This window comes from Poecile atricapillus, chromosome W (genome assembly GCF_030490865.1).
Source record: "Poecile atricapillus isolate bPoeAtr1 chromosome W, bPoeAtr1.hap1, whole genome shotgun sequence".
Classification (NCBI taxonomy): Eukaryota; Metazoa; Chordata; class Aves; order Passeriformes; family Paridae; genus Poecile; species Poecile atricapillus.
In genome coordinates, this window is record NC_081288.1 from 22261003 (window position 1) to 22288858 (window position 27856).

Sequence of the window (27856 nt, forward strand, 5' to 3'; positions counted from 1 at the left end):
TCTATGTCAGCAGCCTAAATTGCAGTGAAAAGATTACCTGAAGTGAGCTGATTTGAGCATTTAAGATTTCTGCCTGCGAGTACAACTTCATCACTAAGCTTTCAAGTGCTAGCACCACCTACAAGTATCTCAGTGACAGGTGAGATGTACTGCTGCATTTTTATGAGAGGTTTTCAAGGGCCAAGCAGAAGTTTTTCAGTTCCTCTTTTATCTGGTGGAGTGCCCTCTTGACTTTCTGCAGTGAGTTCAAAACCTCAATGCTGCCGGTGAAGGGGTCATAGTGCAGAGCAAAAGGCTTCTTGATCTTCATTGCATAACTCCTGTGGGGAGACAGGACAGAGCTTCCAGTTCAAAAGGCATTTCCTTAAGTGCCAAACCCACAGGACCTCATTTCTCAGGGTGTAGTCACGGCCTTACTGGGGAGCAGAGGATGCTGTGACACCTCCTCACTGCTTCTCCTGAGCCTTGCCTGGTGCAGCACATCCTGCCCACGGCTGAACCACTTGCAGCCCCAAAGATCTGCAGAGCCTCATCTCAGCCTGGCTGGCTGAGGCCCGTCTGTGCTCTCACAGCTCTGCGTTCACACAATTCAGAGTTATTACAACCACAAGCTGAGGAATGCAGGAGCACAGCATGTCTGCCGCCTTCACTTCCAAGAAATAACCTGGAGCAGCTCTTTCTGTGTAATATTCTAAAAACCTGTTGATACTAGGCATCCTGGGCTATTTTTCTGTCTCTATTAAAAGAAAAAACATGACTGCTTGCCATTTTTGACAATATTTCCATTAAGTACCCGCTGGTAGGAACCCCCTGTACTGATGTTGCCTTATGTTTTCCGTGCTGACAGATTCTTGTGCCTTCAGTTATTTTGAGCAGCCTTGGCTGTGCAACTGTCTTGAAAAAAATGTATGAAAAAGCTTCATGCCTGAGTGGTGTATTCCTTGTCCTCGTACGTTCTTTGCAGGTTTGCCTGAGTCAAATGCTTGGCAAGTCCTCTCTCTTCTGCCAGTGAGTTCTCACCTGTGCTTTTACACATATTAAAAATTTAATGTGAGCATTCAGATTTAAGATGAGGAGCCTAATTAGCCGTGGTTATAGCCCCAGCAAACAGTGCTTCTGGGGAAGAGGTGGGGAGAGTAAGGAAAAGTCTGGCTCAGGTTCTCTTCCTCTAATAAATTCCTCATTTCAGCTCCTACATGCTTCCCCAGTAGCTCCACAACCAACATCCTGCCTCCAGCCAGAATTGTTCATGTTGTTCTAACTGTTGGAGATGAAGGCCAGAATTTAAACCCTGCTTACTTAAAAAAAAAACCAAAAAAAAAAAAAAAACCAAAAAAAAACCAAACGGATCCTTACTGCACAACATCACACAGTTAAGGAAATGTGTTTAGAAACATCTCAAGCTAACTTAAAATAATGTTATTTGCAGACAGCTACTTTGTAGAAATTAGATTGCCCCCTGAATGCTGATTCTGGATTCTTGTAAAGATATAATCAGAGGAGAAAGGCAATTTTGTTTTTAAGCCCCCTGCTGATCCATGTTAATTCCAGCGACTGCCATAAAATTTCCATGTGACCTTGGGTAAATCAGTTCTTCATGATCTGTTTGTATGGACTAGAACAAAGGGTGGGATTGCACTCTTACAGTTCAGTTACAGAATTTACTTCAGAAGGTGCTAAAATGAGGCATTTTTAAGATGAAGCATGGGACAGGGCATAGCAAAAACAAATTCTGAATTTCTGTGAACCTTTTCTGAGATACACAAGCTCTTGCTTAACTTTTCTCATACAAAAGCCACTATGCAGATGCAGCAAGATAGCCTGGCATGGTTGTTGCAATAGTAATAGATGCATTTGAGATTAAGGATCAACCCAGTGTGCCCCCCTCAACGAAAATACCCATAAACTCTTTACTTACTGAAGCTTGACCTTGGCATCTTCCAGATTTTCTGCTACGAAATAGACAGGCTGGAAGGCTTGATCCTGATAGGGGTGAACTGCAGCCACTTCTGGATCAAAAAGCTTGTACTCTGGCTTGTTTGACAAAGCATACTTTGTAGCAGGAACAATACCGGTTGGAGCAGGTGAATGAACAGAGAAAGAATTAGTCCCTGCTGGGCTGTGAAATTCTCTTTGGTGAGTAGTTAGGGGTAATATAAAGTCCTGTTCCTTTATAGGTCAGAACAGTTTTTCATAATTAGCAGTTAATAAACCAAGTAATAAGTATTTAAGATTAAAAAAAAAAAGAAAAAAGAAATATGTATTTCCTGTATGACAGTGATGTACAACTGGATAGCACAGCTATGTTCTCAGACAGGGAGGGGAAAGTCTATGCCACCCCCCAAAATATAAATACCCAGAAAAAAAAAATCATGCTGCTTTTTTTCAAGTAGTATCAGAGAAGTTTTGCAGACCTGTCTAGGATTAAAGTCCCCTAGCCCATGTCACAAATGTCATGCTTCCTGCTGCAACAAAGAACAGAAGACAGAATGCTTCTGGTATTTTATGCACAGCTCCTGGGTCAGTATAGCAGCCTAAAATCTTCCCTGAAGTCCAAGATATAAATGAACACCGTACTGCATGTGCACGTTCATATTTTGGAACCCACAGAGGTTCTTCTATATGTTCTTCTCCAGTTCTTTTACATTGTCCCCCCCAGGAAAACAGGAGGCTTATAGAAGTCATTTCTGTCCACACTGCAGTCCATAAGTACATCTATATCATTTGTTTACATATACTGGAAACGCCCTTTAAACCAGCCACCAGTCTGGCACCTGCACAAAGTCCTGGGAAGGCAGCTCTGCTTAGGCTTAAAGTGAGTTCCCAAACACTTTGTCTGCCCCTGAAACCCAGGTGAGGTACTTTAAACCTAGCTCAGCCCCACTGACATTCAAACTGTATCACGGATGTGCCTAAAAGCTGGTTGGGCCTCCAGCTGGCCAGGTTGGTGTAGTGTCCTGGGTACAAACCAAAAGGAAAAAGGAATGCATCCCATCAATGCTGAGACCCTTTTTTCCACCTTCAGACTGGACAGTGGGCCCCATTCACCTAGGGACAGTCTTTTAGTACCCACCCTTCTCTGAGGTCTGCCTCTTTCCCTTTCTCTCCTCTTCCCCAGTCTTCAGAAGGCTCCCTTCACCATTTTGTAATCCAAATGTCAGCTCTCAGAGTATTACTTGTAAATAACTGGTAAGAGTGGGTGATGCTGCTCAAGACTTTCAGTTCAATCTGCTAGCTGGAAAAATTCAGACAGTACTCTTAAGCACATATTTAGACATTTCAATGAACTGGTGCAGAATTAAATACCAGGCTTTAAAGAAAACAAACCAAAAAAAAAACCCAAAAAACCAAAACCCCCCAAGAATATACAAAAGACGGTGTTTTTCTTGCTCTTCATTTGCAGTGTGTAATTGAAGAGTAAACCTTGGATAGCACTCATACAATCTAAGATGGTTGGTGTACACAAACATGAGGCTGCTCTTAGAATCTTAGAAGCTCTGGGGAACTAATGGGAAAAGATTTCAGTAACTCAAAACCTGACAGGGGTCCCACTATACTGTCAGTGTTGAAGCAGAACTGAAATCCCATTGATTTCAGTGGAAGTTCAGCTTGAAACCGGATGGCCTTAAAGGCCTCTACAAGTTAAGTACTGGGTGTGCTGCAAGAAAAGCATATGTAGCACTGAGTGTTGCCAGAAATGCGGTATGAGCCATAAGATTTTACAGTATGTAGGACAGAGTCCAGCTGAGTGTTAACAGAAGAAGCATTTGGGATAATGTAGAACAGCTGACAGAATATAGTGAAATAAACAGTGCAATACTGAGAGCTTTTGGGGAGGAATTCTTACAGTTCAGAGGAGGCAAGTTTGGCCAGCAGTCATACACCCATTACAACTGCTCACTTTAGACTCAGGGATGGTTAGCCTTCTGATACCGAGGTGCTGTTACTAAATTCTTTGTTAGATAACAGGGGTTCAAGTGCAAGAGTGTGTCAAGCTCTACCTCTCATCCTCTGCCTTTCCCTCAGATTATGCCCTGAGTTTGGGCAGCATCAACTCATCCACAGAAATTATCTACCTGAAGCTGGGATCAAACTGGTAAGAGTGGGTGCTGTGGAGAGAAGGGAAATGTTTTGAAGATTTCATAGTCAGGATGTGGTTCCCTTGGTTACAGTCACACACCCACAGACAGGCAGTCCAGGCTGCAGTCCAGGGATGTTCCCAGGCTTCTTGCTGATGCTAAGTTCTCATATAACAAGCTGGATGACTGCTGCTTGCCCTCCCCTGCTGGTGAGTTGTTATCTTCTTGTAGCCAGCCATCTAACCTCAGTAACTCATGCCCTTATTCCCTCCTTGGTGACTGAATCATTCTGCTACTCCTGGCCTAGAAGCCTTCAGGTACAAGGAAACCCCTCCCTTGCCCAGGCTGCTGCAGTCTGTCTCCTTCAACACATGACCCGCAGTGAGATTCCTACAGCATTTGCTATATTCACTGCCAACAAAATGCCAAAACTTCACTGCCTGTGCCAAATATGTTGATCAGCTAAATGATAGGGAATCAAGTCTGGGAGGTCCATGCCGAAGTCTGTGTCTGGGCCCTCTGAGAAGACTGGCAGATAATTATTAGGTTGGATAATGGCTTTCTGCCGAGCAGCAGCAAAACCTATCTAGAGCAATAAACTGAAGTCTACCATGAGCCTCACTGTCTTCCAGTGTTCATCTTCTCTAACAGATCTGTCTAGACACTGCTTTATTTTAAAAAAATAAAAATCCCTTCTATGAAACAGGCACTGCACTACACATACTTTCTCTCTTCAGCTGTAAAAGAAGCAGCTGCCACAGGTTTGCAATTTGCTAACAGGTGCTTAGGTACTGAACCTCACCTCTTTACCCATGCTGCCAGAGCCTATACTGAAGTTAGTCAGATGCTCAGGCAGACTAGAATGAATAAATGGAAATATTTCTATATTTCAATTCTGTTCTCAATAAAATTCAATGAGATGAAAACAGTCAGCTAAAGAAGGAAACTTCAGCACTTAAGTTCATGGATATAATTAACTGGTGTACAGCAAGTTTCAGGAGCTCAAGGTGAAGCTCACAGAATCACTAAGCCATTGTTCCAGAAGATGCACAGTGAGGAACTTGCAGAGCTCACAAAGGGATTCTGCTGGGTGCACAGCAGAACTGCTGGTTAATTGCTTGCCCATCTTCCAACCTAGGTGCTTTAAGGTGAACATGCTGAAAGGGGGATAATCCTATTCATTACCAGTTGAATATAAATGCTATCACTCCTGCATGCATTTTCAGTAATATGATGGATAAACACAGAGGTAGCCCCATCTCTATCAAAAGTGTATCCAGTAGCTTTACCCAACAATTACCAGTGATAAAAGTAATGACAAGAAACTGCCATTTATCAGCTCAGGAACAGTTAGGACTTCCACTCTCAGCCTCAGAGGTAGGGAGTTTGAGATGCAGTTGTACTTTTTTATTGTATATAGCACAGTTTTGTACACAAGCTGTCCTCACCTATGGTTTTAACCAAAAGCAGAAGAGCTTGTTGGTGTCTGAGGAAGAAAAGAGTAGAAATAGAGGAGAGAGTGTACAAGTCTGGTGCACTTTACTCCAGACACCAAAAGGGAGCATTTCTGATCAGATTTTCACCTTCATTTGAGCCAAACTTAAACAGAAAAAGGGGGTAAACACATCAGATAGACTTTGTTTTGCATAGTGCTATAAAAGCTACATAAATATCAGCAATATGATTACCTCTGCCTTTTATTATGCTGCTTAGCATGCAAATGACCTTGATTTAAAACCATAAAATATTAAGCCAGGCAGAGTAGAATAAATGTTGCCTTGAATTGTGCTTTGACTGGACATTTCTGGTTTTACTGCATAAACAAAAACAAGCTTGCATTTCCTGTTTGTTGTCAGTGAATATAAGAAGTACTGAAAGATTCCCAGATAAACAGTAGCTTCAGCAGTGAATAGCGTGGAGTTGATGAGCAATCAGGCCAAGATCAGGCTGCTATGTAGAAAGGAGGTGATGTTAGTTCCTCTAGAGGGCTAATGAACATCAGAGCTTTCAGCTTATCAAGAGAGAAAGCTCTCCACAGAGTAACCTCACAAAAATCTCAAAAATTGCAGGTGTTGTGAGGAAAGACAATGCTAAACTCAGCAAGTGGTAAAAGTGAAGGTTGATATCTGGGAAGGTTCCCCTTTCTGTGTGTTAATTTCAGCTGCCCTTCTAGGGGGACTCCTACTTGAAATGCCTTGAGATACATAAAAATGTTTTTGTTTTCCCTCCTGTCAATTGACTGGGAAGTGAGTTGACCTGTACACAATTGGGAGAGTTTTTTAAAATGTTTATTGTCATGACAACCCAACTATCTCCAGTTCTGGGAGTCCAAGCTATGCTAATTCAGAAAAAAATCTGTGTGAATGTATTATGTATCTGGCTGTTAGGCTGCTGAGTTTATGTGTTAAGCTTAAAATATATCTCCCATGAAAAAAAAAATTTAAAAAAAGTTTTTGGTTTATAAAAATGCTTGAAAAGAGTAGTATATATTTTCCTTTGGCTCTTACCAATTAAAAATGTCATCCAATATCTGCACAGCTTGAAGCATTTGAGCCCTACTGATACCAGTTTAGGGCTTTTGCAAATAAAAAGTGATCACCTGCATCAGTGCTGTTCAAAATTAAGGAAAAACCAATATCTCTCCTATCAGCTGTTTGGTCAAAAGGAGGGAAATCCTATTTTCTGTAAAAGTGTACAAGTCCTCTTTCTACAGTTAATCTGCCTAAGCAAGGCTGTATGAAACCTGTGCTCGCAGATTTTGATCTATGTAAAACCGGAGCTGACATTAGTTTTGAAATGTATTTAGGAATGAAAAATACTAAAGCAATTTCTTTCTGTCAGTGTCCGTGCTATTTCCAGTTTCTTTGCACTTCATTTGGTCCAGTCAATCAGTGCCTTTCTGGTTCATATGTGTGTGAATGTCAATAGCATGGACAAAAGAGCCAAGCTCATAATAGGCATAATATTGCCCTCTAGCGAGTAATTCAGAAAGGAACGTGAGTTTTGTGTCAAACTCAGCTGCATTACTACTGGCAGAAGCAGGAAGAAGTAAATCTGATATTTAGTGGGATGGTTCCTTTCACTGCATTTTGTCTCCTTAGATGAAATACAGGTACAATACCACAGTAGCTTTTCCCCTACTCTGTAGCTTCTGTGAAGGGAGAATTATTTCCTTGTAGAAGAAAAATTTGAATTTCAAATCATATTAATTTTTGTAGAAAAACACAGTTTGCCTTTACCAGAGTTCAGGATATTGGATTATAGGAATCTTTAAATACTATGCATTTGACACATACCATCAGCTCCCCATAAGATGAAAGCAATCCTGCCCCATAAGCTTTGATCAATCCATTTTGCTTGCAGAGGCCAAACTCCACAGTGAACCAGTAAAGCTGGGAATAAGAGGAACTCGTGAAAAAAAGTCTGAAGTAGCAGGAATTTTTAAGCTTCTCATCGTTCCTTTAATTTTATTTTATCCTCATTCCTTAATATCTTTGTATCTTCAAATTTTATAGTTGCATATTTTAAGAAAATTATTTTTCCCCGGAGCATATAACGCACACTAAACATAACATGTATTTTTTCAAAACTTGTTGTCCCACTTGGAAAAAAAACAATAAAATTTTGAATGATAATACATGGGTAAATAAAGTCATAAACTTTTCTTTCTTTGAAAGATGTGACAAATTACCCTGCAACTTCTTAGCCCAGAGCGTCACCGTAGTCAGTGGAAGCTGACAGATTTCCACCCACAGCCCCCAGAAGGACAAGTAGATCCTGACAGAGGGTTCAAGACCTTTGGAAAGGTACTTGAAAGGAGAGTTTCCCTCCTTCTTTGTCTGTATGATCTCACTCAGAAGAATTGAAGAACGCCTTTTTCCATATTGTGCCAATTATATGTTAGTCATGCTCCAGCAGCAAACAAAGATACATTTCTCTGGGCTTTTCTTGTGATAAAAACATACTTAGGACCCTACTTCCTTTATCTGCTGGACAACAGTGGATGAAAGCAACTCTTGGCTCTGGCAAACTCTTAGTGCTTCCCTTATTATAAAATCTGAGGAAATGGACAAGTCCTGGACACAGCCTGATGTCCTGAGCAGCTGGATAGGCATTGAGCAAAGGGAAAACATGGCAAATATGGTAAATGAGGCATTTCAAGAATATGGCTTTTTTTCACAACTCTTCAAGGTTCCTTTAGAGACACAGAGCACTTTTCTGCCTCATACACAGGGACAGACCTTGGCTTCATGGGTATGGCATCTTCAGGACCCTGCTTAAAGAACCATAAGCAATTTGTAAAACTATGGGGAGCTCTGTATTATTACATCTATTTCCATAAATTATCTTTCTTTCTCACACCCTCCCTCAAACACTTTCTCATTATGATGACTTGGTTTTAGCCTTCAGATTTATCACTGAAGAAATAACATGCCATTTCCTTTTGCAGAATCCTGAGTTGCTTTCTCTACAGTTCAGCACATAATTATGTGTTTATATTCTGTTAATAATCTTGATTCTTATTATTTCACAGTGAAGTCTTTTGAGTATTTTCTCATTTTGCAGGAGGCTTTTTTGACTGCAAAATGAGACATTGGAGGAGGAGGAATTCTTTTTAGTTTCTTAAGATATCCTGTATTTGGCTTTTGGTTAGTGAGGTTCTTTTAAGCTCTCACTGTTTCAACAGAGTACAAAAAATGTATTAGTGGCACTCTGGATGACAAGGATACTGGCAGTTTCCCATCTGCATGGATCCACCTGCTTAGAGAAGTCAAGGGCCTGAATGAAATAATGGCATTTCAAAATTTGTCTTACAAATGTTTTAGACCATAGCAACAAAAAATTTAGAGGTTTCTTAAAGAAACTTCTAAGTTAGTTACCAAAATTATTTTTATGAAGAACAGAGAATGACAGGGACTTCCAGAGATAAACATAGAAATAGTGTTAGATTGTCATGTCAGGATAAGGAATACAGTTCAGGTCCTTCTCTATTTTCACTTCTTAGAAAAGGAACTCAGGCTAGATTAGGTATATAAATATTAAACATTTGAATACTGGGATTTTAATCCAGAATAGGTTTGCTGTTCAGAATACTTGAACGACACTTACAAAATTGTATTCTCACAGACCCTGAATGGCAGGGAACCCTTTAAAAAGGTGTCCTTGTTCTACATCCCCAAATCCTAGATGATACAAAGAAAGTTTCAAACATGACACCCATTTTTCTACTGACTTTAACCCTATCTCTTGTCTAGGCCTATTCAGCTGGGGATCAGGAAGAGCTGCCTGCAGAAGAATGCTTTTTAAACCACAGGCCTTAGCCCAATCTCACCAAGACTTGGGGAATGATATAAAATGGCTCTCTGGGACTTAGAATTTTTTAAACCTAGAAAAGGCATGGATCTTAATCTCACTCTAGCCTCTCTAGACCCAAATAGTAGAAGAGGAAATGTGGACTGTCACTGCCACTGTCTCCTCACATCACCAGCCCAGGACCTGGATGAAGTTATAAAGGATTCAGCACTTGTAGCATTCTTCAAAAATAATGGTAGTCTTACTTAGTCCTAACCCAAGGGTGGATAAGTGCAGATGGATTTTAGGTGAGCCACAACCTCCTTCCTGAGTGGGACTGTGGATTGGGAACTTCAGGAGTGACATTCTCCTCTCATTCACTACCTGTACTAAATGAGTCTCACTCGGTGAGGGTACGTCTCCTCTCCTCCTCTGAAAAAGTCATCAAGACTGGTAAATGGTTGCCATTATCGGAAAAAAAACATCACCTGGCCTCCAGACAACTTTCAAGAACAAGCTAAGATGGCAGTAATGGGCTGTACAAATTGTTTTGACGATTGCAGGCAGCCTAGTGACACAGAACTGAGTGGCAGTACCTGCTCTCAAATTGCTTTTACATGTTCACCTATTTGGCGAGGTTAATGAATATGGGATGAACGAAATTCTGACGGTTCCCTGCACCTTGTGTAGGAGAAAATACGGGTATCCCACTGGGTATCTAGTGTTTAGGTGAATCTGGAATGTGAGTTGGGACCATCCTGTGTCTGAAATTGTAAAAACTCAGCTCAAGAAATATATTCTTATAAAATAAAGAAGTGTAAGCATTTCCTGATGGAATCACACCATTCTGAGCTCCCCAGAGGGAATCCAGTCCCTGCTCCAGCACCTTCCTAACCTATGGAGAAGAGACAATCCTGCTGATGCTCCTGTTTCTGCAGTCAATCTGAGACACAAAACAAGCCTTCCCTGCACAGCAAGGGATATGCAGTGAATCGTTTGGGCTTTGCCTCCAATATTAAACGGCCATCTGTACTTACTGTGGCCAGTTTCTCAATCTCCTCTTCAGATGATCCAAGAGAAGCCAGTCCAATATCCTAAAGCAAGTAAGCAAGCAGACAGTGTTACACTAGTGTGATTATTCAGCCCAAGGGAGAGAAAGAGGGGAAGGGGGAGGGCCACATCATTTCTAGCATGAATAGCATGAACTATTCATTGTTTTTGTCACCCAAAATGACCTTCCATGGCTTCCAGGATGCCTACCTCTCCCTGGCCCCCAGCTACATACCACTGGGAGCCACATTAGATGAGTGTTTAATCCTCAGTGTTCTCTGTGTAAAATTAACCATCTCTTGTCTTAATGCTGGGCTATCTACACCAGGCAAAAATTTACAGGAGGGCATGAGAAGGAAGGACAGCAAAGGTGGGTTTTATCTTTGCCATTACCTTTCTGTCCCTCACTCTGACAGCCCTTATGAGAGAGTCAGATCTGTGCAGGGGTGATTCTGTTAGGGATCAGGGATGATCACTTTCATCTGTTCTCCCTGTTAAATGTTACTCTCACAATAGGAATCTGTAGATGTCTCTTCTTTGCTATCCCAGGAGCCATATCATGCAACAAACAAACAGAATTAGGGCATTTTCGCCATTCATCGTCTCATATTGAATGGAGCGAAAAAGAATGTTCATGGGGTGAATTTCAACTGTGAAAATACTTTCTGGGGACAAAAAAGTGAAGTGTGAAAATTCACTGAATGTGATCTCATGTTGTATAGTCTGTGTTATTGATAGGAAAAAAAGAAAATTGGAAGCTTTGAAGATGCTGTAATCTCTTTTTTTCTAATGTGTCTCAAGTTCCAGCATTGAACTGAACTTGTTTCTTCCAGAATAAATTATATATGACTAGGATACTAAAAGTACTGCTCTTCTGATTCTGTTAATAACCAATATTTATGATCAATATGGTTACTGGCATGTATTCAAGCTGACAAAACTGGAAACTACATCATATGAGGTGAACTGATTTTCTTTTAAAGATATTTTCATCTTTACATCATGTTGATACCTACATCATGTTACCCCTCTGATCTTATCATCAGTTTCCACACTGTCCACTGATTGATAAGCCTGGACAATGAGATATCTTCTTCCCCCTGCTATGGTTTTCAGGAACATTCGTAGTTCTGGAGTCTTTAATTATGAGAGGTCACTGAGTTCAGCTGGGTCTGACACTGACTGCTCGTACTAAACAGCCCCTTATTGTACAAAGGAGCTCTGTTTGCTTTTTGAAGCCTCCTCACCAGTGTGAGCAATGCTGTGAGAATCTGGTGAGTTGTAAAGGGAAAAACAACTCTGATGAATGACATGGTGATGGACACAATTAAGGTCTGTTGTGAGACAAGAACGTACATCCAGAGACAGAACCAGCTTGGAGGCTCAGCAGCTGGTGCTGTGTAGGTTCATGTGCTGTAGGACAGGAAGCCAGGGGAGCTCGGTCAGCAGAGCTCAGACTCCAGCCCCACAGAGGCATCCTTCTCCAGAGTGACACAGCCCTCCCACAGAGAAGTCCCACAAGCTCTGCCTGCCCTTCCTTTCACACTGTGTCTGTAGGGAGCAGTGCTACCACTCCCTTGGAGGAAACCCAGGTTGCTGCTAGCCCACCATGCCTGGAGGTCGTGACTCAGGCACAATCCAGTCTCAGAATTGCATTTCATGGTGAGCTGTGTGTATTTGAGGCACCTTTGGCCTGCTGTCCACAGCAGGTGGTTAAAGAGCCAGCAGAAAATGTTCTTACCTGTGAGAACTGGGCAAACTCCCTGTCAGCCAGCATGGGAACATGACCCAACAACTCATGGCAGCAGTCTCTGGAAAATAAGTGACCTTCTTGTTTATTAAAGGCTTCCTTTCCTGCCTTTCAAGAATTCCTGTGAAGGACTTTAGCCACTAGACCCCAAAGGGAGCTGGTGTGAGTGCTGCTCCAGTGGCTGCCTCCACACCTCGCCTGGCTCTGCAAGGATCAGAGCGTTCCCTTGGGCCACAGGCAGCCAGCTTCCCCCTGCCACCTTGTCTATTGTCTCCTTGGGATGGCATGGGCACTAAGCTTCTATGTTACAACATCTTTGAAAGGTCCCTGTTTTGTCCCAGCATACAACAAAAGCGTCTGTGTGAACTTGTAATTTCTCATGAAATGTAATTGCTGTTGTCTGGCCAGCACTTACTGGGAGAGTTTCACAGCAGGAAATCAAACCCCAGCAGATGGTAACTGAAGGCAGGATGAAAAGATTAAACCAGATATTCTTCAGTCTTTTCCTTCCCCAGACAACTTTGCAAGAGACAGAGAACCACACCCTCTCATGCATGACTTCCCCTTCTAACTCTCCGGCTACCAGTTTCTCAAATTGTTTCATTCTGTGGACTACTGGATGGAAGTCCAGGGCCAGTCCCAAGAGAATGATCCCAAACACATTCAGAAGGATGGAATTAGGGCATCAAACTTACGGTTCTGGGGAATGCATAGGAGAAGAGAAATGCCTTATATACTGTGTGCACTGGAAGACACGAAATGCCAGGCTGGCAAGGAAGTCACGAGCAGACAGCAGTCCTGCAGCTGGTCTCAGCTGGAAACCTGTTCTCTCTGCAGAGGGAAGGGACACCAAATTCAGCTGTTTCTAGGGTTAACTACACAGCACATTTACCTTAGCTAAGTAGTTTCAGGGATCCTTCCTGCTCTGCTGGAATAGTTCCCTCCACCAGGCACCGCAGGCACACCTTGGCTTATCATTGTTGATGTGCCCCTGTGCTGGTACAGGACCAGTTCCTGCAACATGGAATCACCCATCCATCCATCCTGTGTGCATTCACATAGCAATGTCCCAAGGTGTGGGGGTACTGCCCACCTCAGTGCCCATTTTTGCACATATACACACAATTAATCTGTGTTTCACATGACAGTGGTGTGTCTGAGGTCACACGTGGTCCTTATGATCAAGCAGGGAACAGAACCTGCATCTGGTTTCTTTTCTGTTTTTCCTTATTTTTTTCTTTTTTTTACCATTTTGTTTGTCTAGAACTCACTCCAAAGCCTCTCAGTGATGTGATCATAGGCGTTTTGCTTTGCACAAGTCCATGAAAGAGGACAGTAAGAATGCAACACTTTTGCACTGTGATTTCAGTTTGTACAGCCAGTGTTACCCCAGAGCACCCTGAATTACCAAAAAAAGACTCTGAGAGACAACCAAAAAATAAAACAAAAAACCAGTCTGGTGGTCAATAGAACTCACACTACATTTCCATGGGAAACATGTTGGTGGTCTGTAAAGCTAAGAAAATTCAAAATCACTGCTTTCAAAGTGAGCCAATGATAATATTTTTGAAGTTCTATATTCAAAATGTGCTGCATTCTCAGCTCCCATAAATGACATCTCGTCTTCTTTAAAGCATAATACTGCATTTAAAAAAAAAGTCAGAAATGGCTTTATTCTCAATTATTTATCCATATTCTATTGTGTCATGAAGCCTATAACCTTTTCTTTCCCTTTTTTGTGCAAACAAACAAACAAACAAAAAATCCCACCCAGAAACTAAGCCATTTTCAAGATTTGTTTTGATCTGTTTTTTCATGTTTCTTCCAGAATTTCTTGTCTTACTCTGTCAGGCTATCAGTACTTTTTCCATTAAAAAGCAAAACAAAACACCCAGAGAAAGAAAAAAAGAAAAAAATTCAAAAAAGTGACAAAATATATAAAGAAATATAGGAAAGAGAGGACAGCAAGGAGTGCTTCTTTATGACATTGTGATGGACTAGATGGTGGGCATTTGTCACAATTTCTTCTATTGCTCCACTCAAATTCAAAGGTAATTAGTACAGAACTGCCTCAAAAATGAACAATTAAAAAAAAAACCCTATGGAGATTATGTATCTACCTTTATCTATTTTCTGATCCAGTCCAGAAGAATATAAAAATTTCAGAATCTGGTGATCTTTGGGCTGAATTCTGAGTGAAGTGAAAATTGCACTAGCTGAAAAATATATTGAAAACCAAGACCTTAGTAATTCAGTCTTGGAAGGACTACGAAAGAGTCTAGGGGAATTTATATAGCTTTAGCATCCATGTTGGAGGAGAAGGAGGGAAAATTAAAATTACAGCTTGTGTTCCCTGAGATGTCCTTTTAAATAGAGGCCAGTGAATCAGACAGTCTGCTGATGGAACAGACTTGGAGAGTTGCCTCGAAAAGCCCTAGGAAAAAGTGATCTGCTGAAGGTAATATCTGCAAAATCTGAACTTCTAGTTCATGACTGCACAATAAAACCGGCAATCAGTAGAGAATTGGGGGTGTGGCTGGTTGGACCTGCTGCCCAAAGATCTGGGAAATCAAAGTGCATTGCAGAGAAGGTCTTGAGCAGTTGACCTAAAGTGATCTGCAAGGCTTAATTCTTGGCCTAAAACCCGGTGTATACAGGCAGCCTGTGCATTGTAGTGTGAGTTTGCTTGAGTTCACTGGCTGTAATTTCTTCCAGCTGTGGAGCACAATTACTGCCTAAATCCAAACATCTTTCCTAGAAAGAAAGATGTGCCTAGGTTCCTCTAGTTAACCCTTTAGAAAAACACTTGTCATGTGTAAATAATCACACTGTTAACCTCTTCATTCCCTTTAAGTAATTATGAAATATTCATGAAGAACAGTTCATTTCTCTTCAAACCAGTCTAATAGCTAACAACAGACAAATCTCAGACTGAATCAAAAGGAATTGCTTTCTTATGTTCACAGATACTGCTAAGTTAAAGAGAAGATGGAAGTTTATCTGGCTGTGTGGGCTGGTTTTAACATGATCACTTTCTTTCCAGGTTATCCCTGTCTCTCTCTCTGTGCCTCCTATGTTTTATTATTTTTCAGAGCTGTACAAGGTGAGGTTCAGAGTAGATATTCAGAAGCATTTCTTTACTGAGAGGGTGGTCAAACACTGGAACAGGCCCCCTAGAGAATTGGAAATGACCAATTTTCAAAGCCTAACAGCATTTGAGAGGAGCTTGGACAATGCCCTTAACAACATGCTTTAACTTTTGGTCAGATTTTAGACCTTGCAGATGTTTCTGACTCAGACTGAGTTTGGGCCTTGCAGTGATGTCAGTTTTCATGCTATTCTAGAAAGTATTCTGCATAGTGAAATGACCTTGTTAGAGGAAAGCAAGCCAAGATATCCATTCAAAGCCTAATATAATAGGACTAAAATTGTTTCCTCACACTCAATTGTGTCTAGCTCTTAACACAGCTCTTCTGAAAAAATTCTGTTTCAGTCATGCATAACCTGTAGGCTAAAATAATCCAATTTTAATCTGCAGTTTTATGAGGGTAGGATCACTGCTCCCAAGAACTATTCAACATTTTCCTTAGCTTTCCATTTCAGAATGGAATTAAATGTCTCTAAAATGCTTGATATTCGTTCCCAGTTAGTTCATACAATTAGCTTATAGTAGACACCTTGTGTTTATAGTAAATGAGTTAAAACTCACAGAGGACGTCTTTCCAAACATTGTTGGCAGGTTTTTCAGAGCTGCTGTTTACTTTGTTTTGTTTTGTTTATGACACAGAGAAAATTTAGAACCAGAGCCTGTCAAGGAAGTGAGCAGACTCCGGGCAATTAAATCCTGTCAACTAACAGGAGCAATACAAATAGAATTATGGCAGGACAGTCTTACATTATCCTAAATTCTCTCACTTTGAAATCACCTGATTCACTTAAAGGATATGAATATCTGTGATAGTCAAGTCAGAATCACAATTCCTAGAGCTCCCTGCTGTCAGCTAGAGTGTAAATTAAATGAGATCAACTACTTCAAGACAAAAAGTAATTATCAGCCCAGTTATTATAAGAGGGATATATATAGGGTTATTATAACCCTATATATATATAATATATTATATATATAATAATATATAATATGTATAATGTATAATGTATATATATATATATAGGGTTATTATAAGAGTAAGATGGGTGGTTGACTAGAAGTGGGAATACATGAGAAGATACATAATGCCTACACAGAAAAATTCCCACAGCTGGATGCAGTGGTGTTCATGGAAGACGATTTTCACATGGCAACCCTCCCTTCCCTTACACTACATGTGCAATAAAAACCTTGTCATCAAGCAACTTTATCTTCATGAGAAAGGCCAAAGTCTTAGAAAACTTGATTTCCTGAGTATTTTATTTTGATACAATTTATTTATATTTAAGCCATATTTTTCATTGTTTATTTAATAAACAATAATAATTATTTATTATAATAATGTCCTCTCTCTGGCACATTTTTTCACTGAGGAGGAGGCTTTACAGATCACCTTTCTTTAGTAATTCTTGATAATCAGGTGGTTTACGGAAAGCACATGGCCTTGGGAATCCATGCAGCCTGTGGCTTCATAAAAATTATGCAGGCTCTCTTCCTCTCCTGCTCCTTGCTAGTCATCCCCCAGCTAACAGGTCAGCCTAGCAAACCTGTGTGTCCTTTTTCTAAGGTCACCTCTTTGTGCCTCTAAGGACCAGCACCACAGTCCTTGTGCTCTCCTGTCAGCCACGAGGTAGGCACCAAAAAGTTTGGTGTGACAAGTGGTGCGACGGAGACAGAAAGAAGCAGAGCTGTTTCAAGGCGACTGCAGATTGATAAGCAGGATCTCCTGGATATCATTTCTCTAGCACACATCCCCATCGTGCTTGGTGGATCAGGAAAAAAGTGTACTCGAGAGGTACCAGGTACCTGTGTTTGGGTTTTATTGTCAGCATGGCTATCGAAGCATAAAACAGAGCCAAACCCATAGAAAGGCTGTGTGGAAGTGGTGCTGAGCAGGGTCTGCTGTGACTGTAGTGCTGCTAGTACTGGGATTAGCTGGTTAGTGCCACACCAGCTGCAGCCCCTCACAGAGCAGACACAAACTTACAGCTTGGTCCCTGGATGTGCCTGACATGAGCATTCCGTGTGACATCTCTCTGTGTGTGAAGGATCTACTACAGCTCATCAGCTCTGCTCACCAGCCTGCTCCCTAGGAAATGGTTTGTGGTGCACAAACATATGCAGGGAGCCCTAGAATAAACCATGGCTTATAATGGCTGACCTTTTAAAAACCTGGAGACGTCCTTAAGCTGAGGGATGTTATCCTCTCGGTAGCCACAGTGTTTCTCGAGCTGCTGGAAAGCATCCAGGTACTGTGTACAGGCGTGAGTAGGGTAAAGGCTCCTCAGCTTCCTGTAGACTTCTCTCCTGAAAATCAAAAACAGGACAGCATGAGACACCTCAATAAAACAGTGCTTATTTGTACCATCTACAGATCCACAGAGAGAGGTAAACCCCCAGCATACATCATGGTATAAGCTTGGGACACCTGGCACTTGAAAGCTGGTGCTGGCTGGATGTAGCAAATCATTACAGCTTTTTGTTCCACTTTTCCTTCAGAAGGTGTCCTTTAATGTTACAGAACTCTAATTCTGGGACAGAAGTGTTTCTTGATTAGGCACTTTCTTTCTAAGGGTGTTGGAGGCATCAGGGAAATCCCAGGGAGAGAGCTGAGTCTGGGATATTCTCTTGTTCAGTTTAAGAATGGAATGAATCAGGTATTCCCCTCCTTTCTATGCTGGGGTACAACTTGAAATGCTGGTCCCTCCTTTTCCACCCTGAAGCCTAGCCTAGATTTGCCTCTTAAAACCTCTGGAAAAAGCACCTTTTCTGTTACTAAAGAGTAATGTCTGGACAGGTGAAGAGGTTGTATTTTTGCAGTTCAGAAATGCCTGGCATGGTCTATGTGTTTGAAAGATTTGCCAGCTTCTTGAAGCATTTATCCCAGTACACAAAAAGACACCAGCTGAAAATAATATATGTAACCTGATTTGGGCACAAACTTTAAGTTTCTCACAAACTTGATGGTGTTTGGATTTAGAGTTGTGGTTTGGAATATATTTAGCTCTTGCAAAATAAGTGAGTAGTAATAGGATGGCAAAGAACCTTATAGAAATGGTTATTTTTGTTCAGACATGGCCCTAGGGTGTTAACAACTTTATAAACATTGTTTTATGAAAATTGAGATCATTCTTGGAAATGCTGGGTACAGGAAATGATCTTTCACTGGTTTTGTAAGTTTTATTTTTATTTTTCACTATTATTATTATATTTATTCTCTTTTCTGTGATGCTGTTGTTGCTATGGAGATGATAGCCAGTCCCTGGTAATGGCTCCTTATTTGTACGAATGTCTTCCACAGTGTGGGAGTAATGAACCAGAATGGAGCGGGGGAGGAAAACCTTAGGAGGAAAAAAAAGTTACAAGAACAGAGGGAAACAGTGGCTGCTGTCACTATTGCAAAAGCCACGGGAGACTGGGCCTTTTCCATGGAGGAATTAGGAAAAAATGAGGAGGACTAGCATTCAAGTGTTGCCCTGGCTCATTTCCTCATAGAATACTACTGACTTCAGTGGGGCTGCGTGGGATTTGAACCAGGACAGGGTCCATGCCCAGACTGGAGCCTAGAGAGAGCAGGCTTGTTTACACTTCTGCACATATGTTCTCTTTTATCAAAGTGTCATTCTGCTGAGTGTCCAAACATTGGCTACCACAGAAATGCAAGCAGTCCCAGAGACCAGTGATGAATTATCCAAAGCTAAGTGTTCCTCTAAGACAATCATCTAAGTACACTCTCCAAAGTCAAGAGAAGAGCAGCTATGAAAGAACTGCTGGAAGCACACTTTATTAAATACTCTAGAAAGGAGCATCCTAAAAAAAGATGGAGCCAGATGCTTGAAAGACTTTAAAGGCATTCTAACCTCATTTTACGTAAATTTCCTTATTGTTCAGGAAAAAAAAAATGGCACTATTCAGTTTCATTAGGAAGATGTGACAGGTGCATCCCTATAATTTTCTGCTGAATTCTCCATTTTTTTTACACAGCTTTTACCCATGTGGCATCTCTGACTACTTAGTTTCAGGGCCTTCTTTCCAAGATGTCATTTTGAAAACAAAAGCTCAGATGATCTGTACCCTCTGTTTTCTGAAAGTCATATTTCTTAGCTGGCTTGGTTTTCATTTTTACAACCATGTTGCTGCAAACTGAAGGCATCCAACAACTCCTCAGAGTGACACCAAGGGAATTTAGTCTGTGCTGCAAATTTCCCCTGCAACTGCACAGTGCTCAGTTAAGTTGTGCTGTAGCAGCTGACCTCAGGGCACAGCCTCAGGAGGCTGTGATAACAATTGGGAAGACTAATTTTGGAAACAGTTTTACATAACAAGACAACCTGGGGTTCGCTGTTTAGGGAAATGGGAAGATACTCCTTTAAAAACCTATTCTGTTGCCATAATGGATCTAATTCTAGGTGGAGAAGAGCTGGAATGACGAAGGTTGGCCACAAAAGAGAAAAACAGGAAAGAACACAAAATTAAATTTTCTTAAATATGACATTCCCACACGACATCCCATGCCAAGATTGTTGGCTGGTGGTAGTAATCAAGAGCATGACACTGACCATCAATCTCTGACTATTGAAAGATGCTATAAAAACCTATTTGAGCTTAATAAAAACGTGTCCTCCTGGATGAGCTGGATGCAAGATTTTTATGTGGTCATGGATTTCTGTGGCACAGTAGATTCTATTTAAAATAAAGTAAGTATTGAAAGAGATGGGATGGCAGTGTGATTGAGGTTCTGGCATGAGACATCTACTTTTATGGATTTAAATCCTAGCATTGGAATAAACTTTGCATGTGATTTAGGGCAAAATACTAAAGTTCTAGAGTTTTCAATTGCACAGCTAGAAAACGTGGTCTTCCTTCTTCCTTTCCCCCAGCTTTAGGCTTTCTTTCCATTTAAATTTCTGAACAAAGACTCTCTCTTACGTGCACATGTGGCAGCACCTTGCACAATCCCAGGACTATGCTCTTACTTGAGACATTTGGACATATTAATGCTTTGCAGTATCACACAAATGTGAAATTACTGCTCCTTACTGATATGTTTTAAAGTTAGTGGGAGGCAGTGGAAACAGAGGGATTTGAAGTTAGAACTCTGCTCTCTTTCAAATCTGATACATGCTTCACATAATGTTTAAAAAAATACTTTGAATTGAATTAATTTTGTTTAATTCATTTGTGGGGTTTTGGGGTTTTTTTGGGGGGTTTTGGGATATTTTGGGATTTTTTTTTGAGTGGCAGATCTTCAGGAGAAACAAAGCAATGCTGCACCCTTGCAAAAGTAACTTATCATCATTTAACATGATATCTAAGGCCCTTTTACAGTGTAAATAATGTATGTTAGAAGGGTATTTAAAAATCTCCTCTACCTTCAGTTTGAGAAAATGACACATATTCATGTTAAAAGCAATGAATACTTGAAGGAGAGCAAGCAAGGCTCCTCTGTCCTGTGAGTACTGAATTAGCCATATCCTCTGAGCAAATCTCTGTCCTGTGAGTGGGCATTTTCTCCTGGTAACACATTTGAAAATGGTATTTCTGCCAGCACCATAGCTATGGTGTATTAGAGATGAGTTAGAAGAAGTTATTCTATAGGGTCCAGGTATTTTCTGGTTTCTAGTATCCTGATGGGATCTGCAGGCAGGGAGATAGTCAGGAAAATGCATTTTGCTCTAGGAATTGAATAGTTAAGACCAGCCCTGAGAATGGCTTTCTGCAAAAAAAATGACCAAAAGATGACATTTAACCAAAGAGTAAAATGGGGGGGGGGGGGGGGGGGGGAATAATTTTTAAATTATTCATCAATTATTAAATTTTTAAAAGGTTATAGCTGTCTCACATGGCCAGTCTTTCCTGGGACTGCTATGGAATGGATAAGTACCAAACTCACCAAGTTGCTGTTTCCTGTGCTGTGTACTCAATGTGAGGTAAAGGATCTCCTCTGTAATGAAGAGAAGAAATATGACACGTCTCAAGATTTCAAGTTCAGTTTCCAAGTTTTTTTGGTTTTTTTTTTTTCTGCCTGCACCATGAATTTTTGCCTCAATGAAAATAGAAACAGCAAAATAATAAATAATGAACTGTCTATTTGTCTTGGTTGGCTCTAATGTGGGTGTTCTCTCTTCTGTTACAATGTGGGGAGGAAACAGAGGGCTGTGTAAGAACAGGATCTGTGCTCTGGCTCACAGATGGAATAAGAGACCTCCAGGCTCGCCATCACCTCTGCTGAAGGCAATCTAGCAAGCATCACACATTGTGTGCCTGGAGGGGCCCTCCCTGGAGGATGTGATCAGCACAGTACCATCACTGGGAAGCTTTCATAAACCCAGGAGCAGAGAGTTCGCTGCCCAGGCGTTCGCCGCGTGGTTAGCACTGATTCTCTGATGGGTGGTCTTTTCTCCTCACTGCTGCTCTTCTGTAGCTCTGAGTCAGTTCAGTTCTGCTCTTGGGCAGTTCTGAGCTGTGCTGACTCTCATACTTGATGGAGGAGAGAAAACTCTATTCAGAAGTCTCACTAAACTTTGGAGACTTCACCATGCAGTTGATAATCCACGACCAGTTGTACCTATACCTTTGATTTACCCTATCAGAAAGCAGTGCAGTTCTGGTGAAGGTTTACACATAAGGAAACATTTTCCATCACTTACACAAGAACTGAGAGCTTTTTACGTTTTTAGGTAGTTAGTGTGCATGGACAGAGACATTTAAAAAAGCAAATAACAAAAATAATAAATCACTTTCCACTGTCGAAAATATGTTCATAAACATTGTTCTTCAAATTTCCTTGAAAAAGATTAGCCTCAGCTCAGGACTGAGTCCTTAAAGGAACTTGAAAATTGAAACAAAGGGTCATACTGCAATCACTTCTGCTAAAACAAAATCCAGCACTGGGTTGGGATATGTGAATGCAATCTTAAGATTTTGTCATAAAATGTATTTGCTGTGTCACCACAAAAGTCTATTTCATATGGAGTGAAAGCTTTTGTGACTGAAATTTGTTGTCTCAAAAGTGGCCCCACAGATACATTGACAAAAATATCACATCTCTGACATTTCTTGCACATGGAAGCACACGTGGACCATTAAACTTTCCCTTCAGCAGCCTTGTACTTACGCTCTGTAATTAAAGGCCAGGTCGGCAAAGAATGCCCTCCGTTTGTTATACTCCAGGTCAGAGTATCCCTGGGTTAGAAAATAATCAGGAAAAAAAGTTTTACATTATGTGAGGTCTGTGGGCATACACAGAAACCATCAGAACCACCACTGGATCTGTGGGAAGTACAGGCTCCCCACCCGATTCTTGCTGCCCATTTATTATACATTGTGATAAAGAGAGACTCAGTGGTATCTATTTAAAGGGGAAGTTTGCCTACTGAAACCAGTGTTTTCTTTCTGCTCCTTCTGTTTCTACCCGAATTTAAACTTCAAGCAGGCTTTGCCACCTATTAAATATGCATACAGACATGGAATCACATTCTTTTTAATTTTACATCATTCATAAAAGGAATTAAAACTTAAATCTGGAACTGTGTGGTAATATAACTCAGAAAACAGCGTCGATCAGCATCACTGTACAAGTATTTATTATCCTAAAATATTCAGAATTTACTGGAACCACTTTGTACACTAGAAGCCAAATCTGTCCCTTAGGTTTATTCACATAATTTTTAGTGTAGCAATAATACCAGTAACCCTGCAGTTAATGAGTGTTGTGTGCATGCCTCTGAGGAAAGGGCTGGATCCTGAGAGAATGTTTATTTTGTCGTGTGCTGTGGATAACATGTTCATTCAGGTGCCACCCTTGCTTGTCAGTGGCTGTAATAAGTCCATGAAAAGCCCACGAAGAGCTGTTGGGCCAGATTCACGCAGATGCTGTGACATCTCAGCTTTGTCCCTGTGGGCTCTGTACCCACCTTCTGTGCTGCAGGAGCCTGCTGGGGGACCTGCAGCCAGTGACAGGGTAGCCCAGAAATCAGTGCCACAGTGACATCAGCTTGATTGTTTTGGACAGTAAAGAACAAATGGAAAGTGTGGAGATAAATGGAAAGTGTGGAGATAAACAACCCAAAGGGTCTATTTGGTAGGAAATGTACACGCAAAATCTTTGCTGAGCTACCTGCAAATCAGCTTCTTTTGTGCTTTCCTCCATCCCCCCCATTTTTGAGCTCTGCTCAGAAGCCTGGTAAATCAGCCCATGCTGTGCTCCCTCCTGCCACAGACAAGTGATGTGCAGTGCCTGAGGTAACTTGTTTTCGACTTGTTAGGTATTTCTAAATTGCTCTACATTCTTCAATTTAGATTTATCCCCACTCAATACTCCAGTAACTCAGCACCACTGCTGCTTTCTCTCAACCTCTTCAGTGCTCACACCTTCTATTTGGCAAAGGATGAGGGGAACTTAAGTTCAAATAATTCCCTATGTCTGTTCATTTATCTAATGAGAAACAGCCTAAGAGTTAGCTCAGGAAAATTACAAACACTTGGATGGTTTGTATCAGAAAGAAGTAAGGAAGAATGAAAGATGTCCTGGTTAAGGAGGATATGAAGCTCTCCTAGAGCGTTATAGTTGAATCAGTGATTCTCAAAAAATAGAAGATAGACTTAAAGACATGGAAAGGTCTATTTCATATTACACAGAACTGTATGCAGCTCACAACAAAACAGGGTGTAGGTTAATGAAAGGGACTAAATAGAATTTAGACATGTAGAGGAGGGAACGACAAAAATGTTCTTGTAGGTTCTGTTGGCACACATCTACATCTTCACTGCATTCCTTAGAGCAAAGTATGCCTTCTTTTTTTCCTTTGCATGCATCCCTTCTGTGTGATGCTTGACAGAATAAAATACTTCTGTGACCTGCCTTGTCAAGTGACAAAAAGCTCTTTGGATCCCTTCTGTGTCTGTGCCTAGCTCACATCTCATCTGTACTAAAGCTGGAAAACTTTGATGAGAAACGGGTGTTTGATTGTTTGTTTTTTGTTCCCAGGACTTTGCCTTACTATCATCACTAGAGCAGGACTCCACAGTGCATTTTTCTTCCCCTCTCCTAGAGTCTGTGCTTAGGGCATGGCTAAGAGTGCACACATAAAGCTGTTACAGTAAAACCCTTCTTGTGGTCCATTCCTGCAGGGACTCACACAGTCCCTAATTCCACTGATGATGAGCTTTTATCTGCCCCTGTGCTTTTTTCCTCTTCTTTCATGAGTATTTCTTTACTCCTGAAGTTTCCCTTACAACAATCTCCCTACAGAGTTTGTCTTCAAAAGAGGAAATAACAGTAATGTTAAACTTACTGGGTGACCGTGGTCCAAACTGGGATCATATTTAGTGATCAGATGATGACACTTGTCCAGATCCTGAATTTTTCTGGGAAACCAGGGCACTGGAAAGAAAACAGAGAGTTCAGTGAGAGAAAATCAAATACATTTTAGAAGGCAGAGAAAATAAAAGCTGTGCTAAAGATTACAAACTTACTTTTTGTCAATACTTAAGAATATTCATATCTACATGTTACCATAATTGTCATATATCTCAGTAGTTGACTTATTTCCTAACCAAAATGGCACATTACATGAAAAATTAGATAATTTTAATTGACTTGAAATTGACTTGCTGTGATAATCTCTCAGTTTTAATTAGTAGAAACAAATTCTAAAGGCAAAAATAATTTTTTAGATCGAATATGCTCTCTGTTTGACACAGGACAGCAAATTTATTTCTACATTTTGGATTTAAGAATATATTTTGATCTTGCCTAAAAAGCAGTCTTACATTTTCATACCTTTAAAAGTGAAACAATATTTTAAAAGGAAAACATGAAATTTCTGAAGTCTCTAGAAACCAAAGAGGTGAAAAGGAATCTTCAAGTTTTTTCCTTCTGAGTAATTTTTTTTCCAACAACATTATTGTTTAGCTATAATTCCAAACACCTTCCTTCTCATGAAGTGGGAAGCTTTTCCAGTGACTAAAATTAAAATAAAATGTGATCATATTAATTTAAATGCCAGCATTTATGAGAAATTAATTAAAAAATAAATGCTGGAAAACCACAAAGTTGATATTGATTTTCAAGGTCAGACTGATGCTATAATCAGAATTCCTGTGTTACAACTCAGAAAGATCCATTTGGGGTCACCTTAATCTCATACTGGACAAGACATCAAACATCTCTGTATGGAATGGTAAATTTAACTTTTGCTGTATTGTATTACATCCAAGCACATCAAGTTTAGAGAGTACAAATCTAAAAATACCCACAGATGCTGGGGAAATTATAGGGTTTTCATACATTACAACCAGTTCTGTGATAAGTAGTAAGAAATACCAGTCTGACAGATGCCTTATGTGCACCCAGAGCTTTTTTCTGAGCCTTTGTCTCTGGCTGTACCAGTGGTTCTGCATGCAAGGTACCTTTCCTGCTATCTATTGCCATATCCCCTCAAAACCTGTACCTGATCACAGCTGCCCCAATGTGTCCCCATACACATTTTGCCTATTCCCTACAGAAAAAAAAACATATTAACACACCTTCTTTTAACAGTCCTTTGTTTTTATTGTAGTTCCAAATCCTGGCACATCTGAAACCTCCCAAATCCCAAGGAAATCCTAAAGAAATGCTTCTCCAGCTCCAAACCCCTCTTTGTGTCTCCAGTTTCCCTGATAATAGTGATGCCCTTTTGATATGCCCACAGTTCCTGGGAACAGTGGGAGAGCTGCCTCTCCCTGTTAGCCTGACAGTGAATTTCAAACAACACCTAAAGGTGCCCAAACAGGACTGTGTAAGTTAAAAGTGCTCTGGGAATATCTGTCTGGCCTTGTCAAGGGAGGGAAATTCTATGGCAATTCTGTATTCAGAGAACTCATCCTGTGAGCTGGACCCTCAGCCTTCTCCTCTGTCATCCTCAGGATTGTATTAAAGGTCTCTAACAGCTGTATTCACCCGTTCCTGCCTGAAAACAGGAGAAATACCTGTCTGCTTCTGTGTTTGTCCTGAAACTATCTGCACAGCTTTCAGCACACAATCTTCCTGTCTTTGAGGAGTTTTTAGTTCCTTCTCAGCTTTGTTCTGCTGCTGTATCCTTCTCACCTCCCTCTTTGCTGGAACACTTCTCACCTCAGTTCCACTGGCTATGATGAAGTGCCTCTCTTTCTGCACCAATGGCAATGGGAAGCAGCCATGCAGAGACAAACAATGAATGCACACTCACTGGCTTTCCAAATTGAATTATTATTATTATTATGAAGCTGAAGCTAAAACTAAAAAAGTTGCTCCAAAAGAACTGCACTAAGAGATACATGTATTTCTTACCTTTGTCTTCTCTGCTGGTTTTCACATCCTTTGCTACTCTCTTTAAGGAGGTGATAAGGATACCAACATCAGCGCTGTGAACTTCACATTCAACAAAAATGTCAAGATCATCCACAGAGTTCTTGGGCTTTTTGGCTCCACGGGTTTCAAAGTGATAGATTTGAGTTGCAAACACCTGCAAGAGCCAAGTGTTGATATGATGAAGCTTCTCCAAAGACTGAAAATCCAGGTAAGTCTAGATACATTTCTGCAATGTCTTTAAAAGATGACTGAGATATTAACTAGAAGAGCATGTTAAGCAATGAAGCCAAATAATGTCTGGTTTACAAAGAGCTAAAATGCAGACAGAGCTGAAGACTAAACACTATAGTATTGGGTAGAGAAAGAAGGAGATGAAAGATGAGATACTGTTGACTGTAGAATTTAATCTGTGCAGAAAGAGCAAATGAGTGGCTGGGTAACTTAAAACCCTGCCAGAATGAAAGCAGATCTATTGATGCAAAATAGCACCATAATCACTAAATAATTGCAAAAAATAAGTTACAAATACAATACTTTAGAGTTATTCATTTTCCCAGATAAGAGTGAGCACCTGGTAGGGGGACTTCAAGTGCCCAGGCTACATAATGCCTATGAGGTTCACAGCTCTTTTAAGTCTTTGTATCTCCTGCCAGATTCACTGGCTTCTAACATCCCCACAGTCTGAGTGCTTGAAATGCCAGCCACCACAACTGCTAGAAAGAAACAGCGGATTGGTATCTGCTCTAAACAGCCCTTGCATGAAATGGTGATTCTTCTGAAAGAAGATGCTGCCTCCCTCCAGAGCACTCTCCCTCTTGGCCATGAGACCAGAAAACCTCTCTGAGCAGCTGGAGCCAAACCAGGACAAGGAGACTTTCCTCAGGAGAAAGGAGGGAGGCAGCATGGGGTGTAAGTCAGGCAGGGAGCAGGAGAGGGGTGAGAGGAGGAGGAGAGATGCAGACTGAGAGACATGAAGGCAGTAGGGACAGAAGAGAGGGCTCAGCAAAGGAAGGGGATATTGAGGTCTGTACCTCAAAGACTTGGGCTGCCTTAGAGAGCTCAATCTTCCTCACATTGCAGAGAGTGAGGGTCAGGATGAGAGAAGCTCTGTCATCCTCCCTGTTGGAGTCCAGGCTGCCTTGACTGTTCGATGATTCTGCACTGCACATCTCCTCCTTGTTGGCCTCTTCTTTTGGGCCTGACAT

At 40.9% G+C, this 27856-nt stretch overlaps 1 protein-coding gene across 1 annotated transcript; it reads right to left on the reverse strand.

Moving 5' to 3' along the window:
* Positions 1–160: 160 nt before the first annotated feature.
* LOC131591595 (tyrosine 3-monooxygenase-like) lies at positions 161–27856 on the reverse strand. Its single transcript, XM_058862435.1, has 12 exons — positions 27683–27856; positions 26631–26805; positions 24616–24704; positions 22437–22504; positions 21213–21263; positions 17481–17626; positions 12867–13002; positions 12163–12232; positions 10409–10465; positions 7376–7471; positions 1919–2052; positions 161–320 (listed from the first exon to the last, which is right to left on the reverse strand). Exons 1-12 carry the CDS (start codon positions 27854–27856, stop codon positions 161–163), a joined length of 1356 nt encoding a protein of 451 aa, XP_058718418.1.

Bases quoted from the DNA above. Each gene is read 5' to 3' on its own strand.
- LOC131591595 (XM_058862435.1), bottom strand. From the start codon at position 27,856: ATGTCAGGCCCAAAAGAAGAGGCCAACAAGGAGGAGATGTGCAGTGCA. The intron at 26,806-27,682 runs GTACAGACCTCA...TGGCTCTTGCAG, and splicing joins AGGCAGCCCAAGTCTTTGAG to GTGTTTGCAACTCAAATCTA. The intron at 10,466-12,162 runs GTAAGAACATTT...TACTTGCTTTAG, and splicing joins AGTTTGCCCAGTTCTCACAG to GATATTGGACTGGCTTCTCT.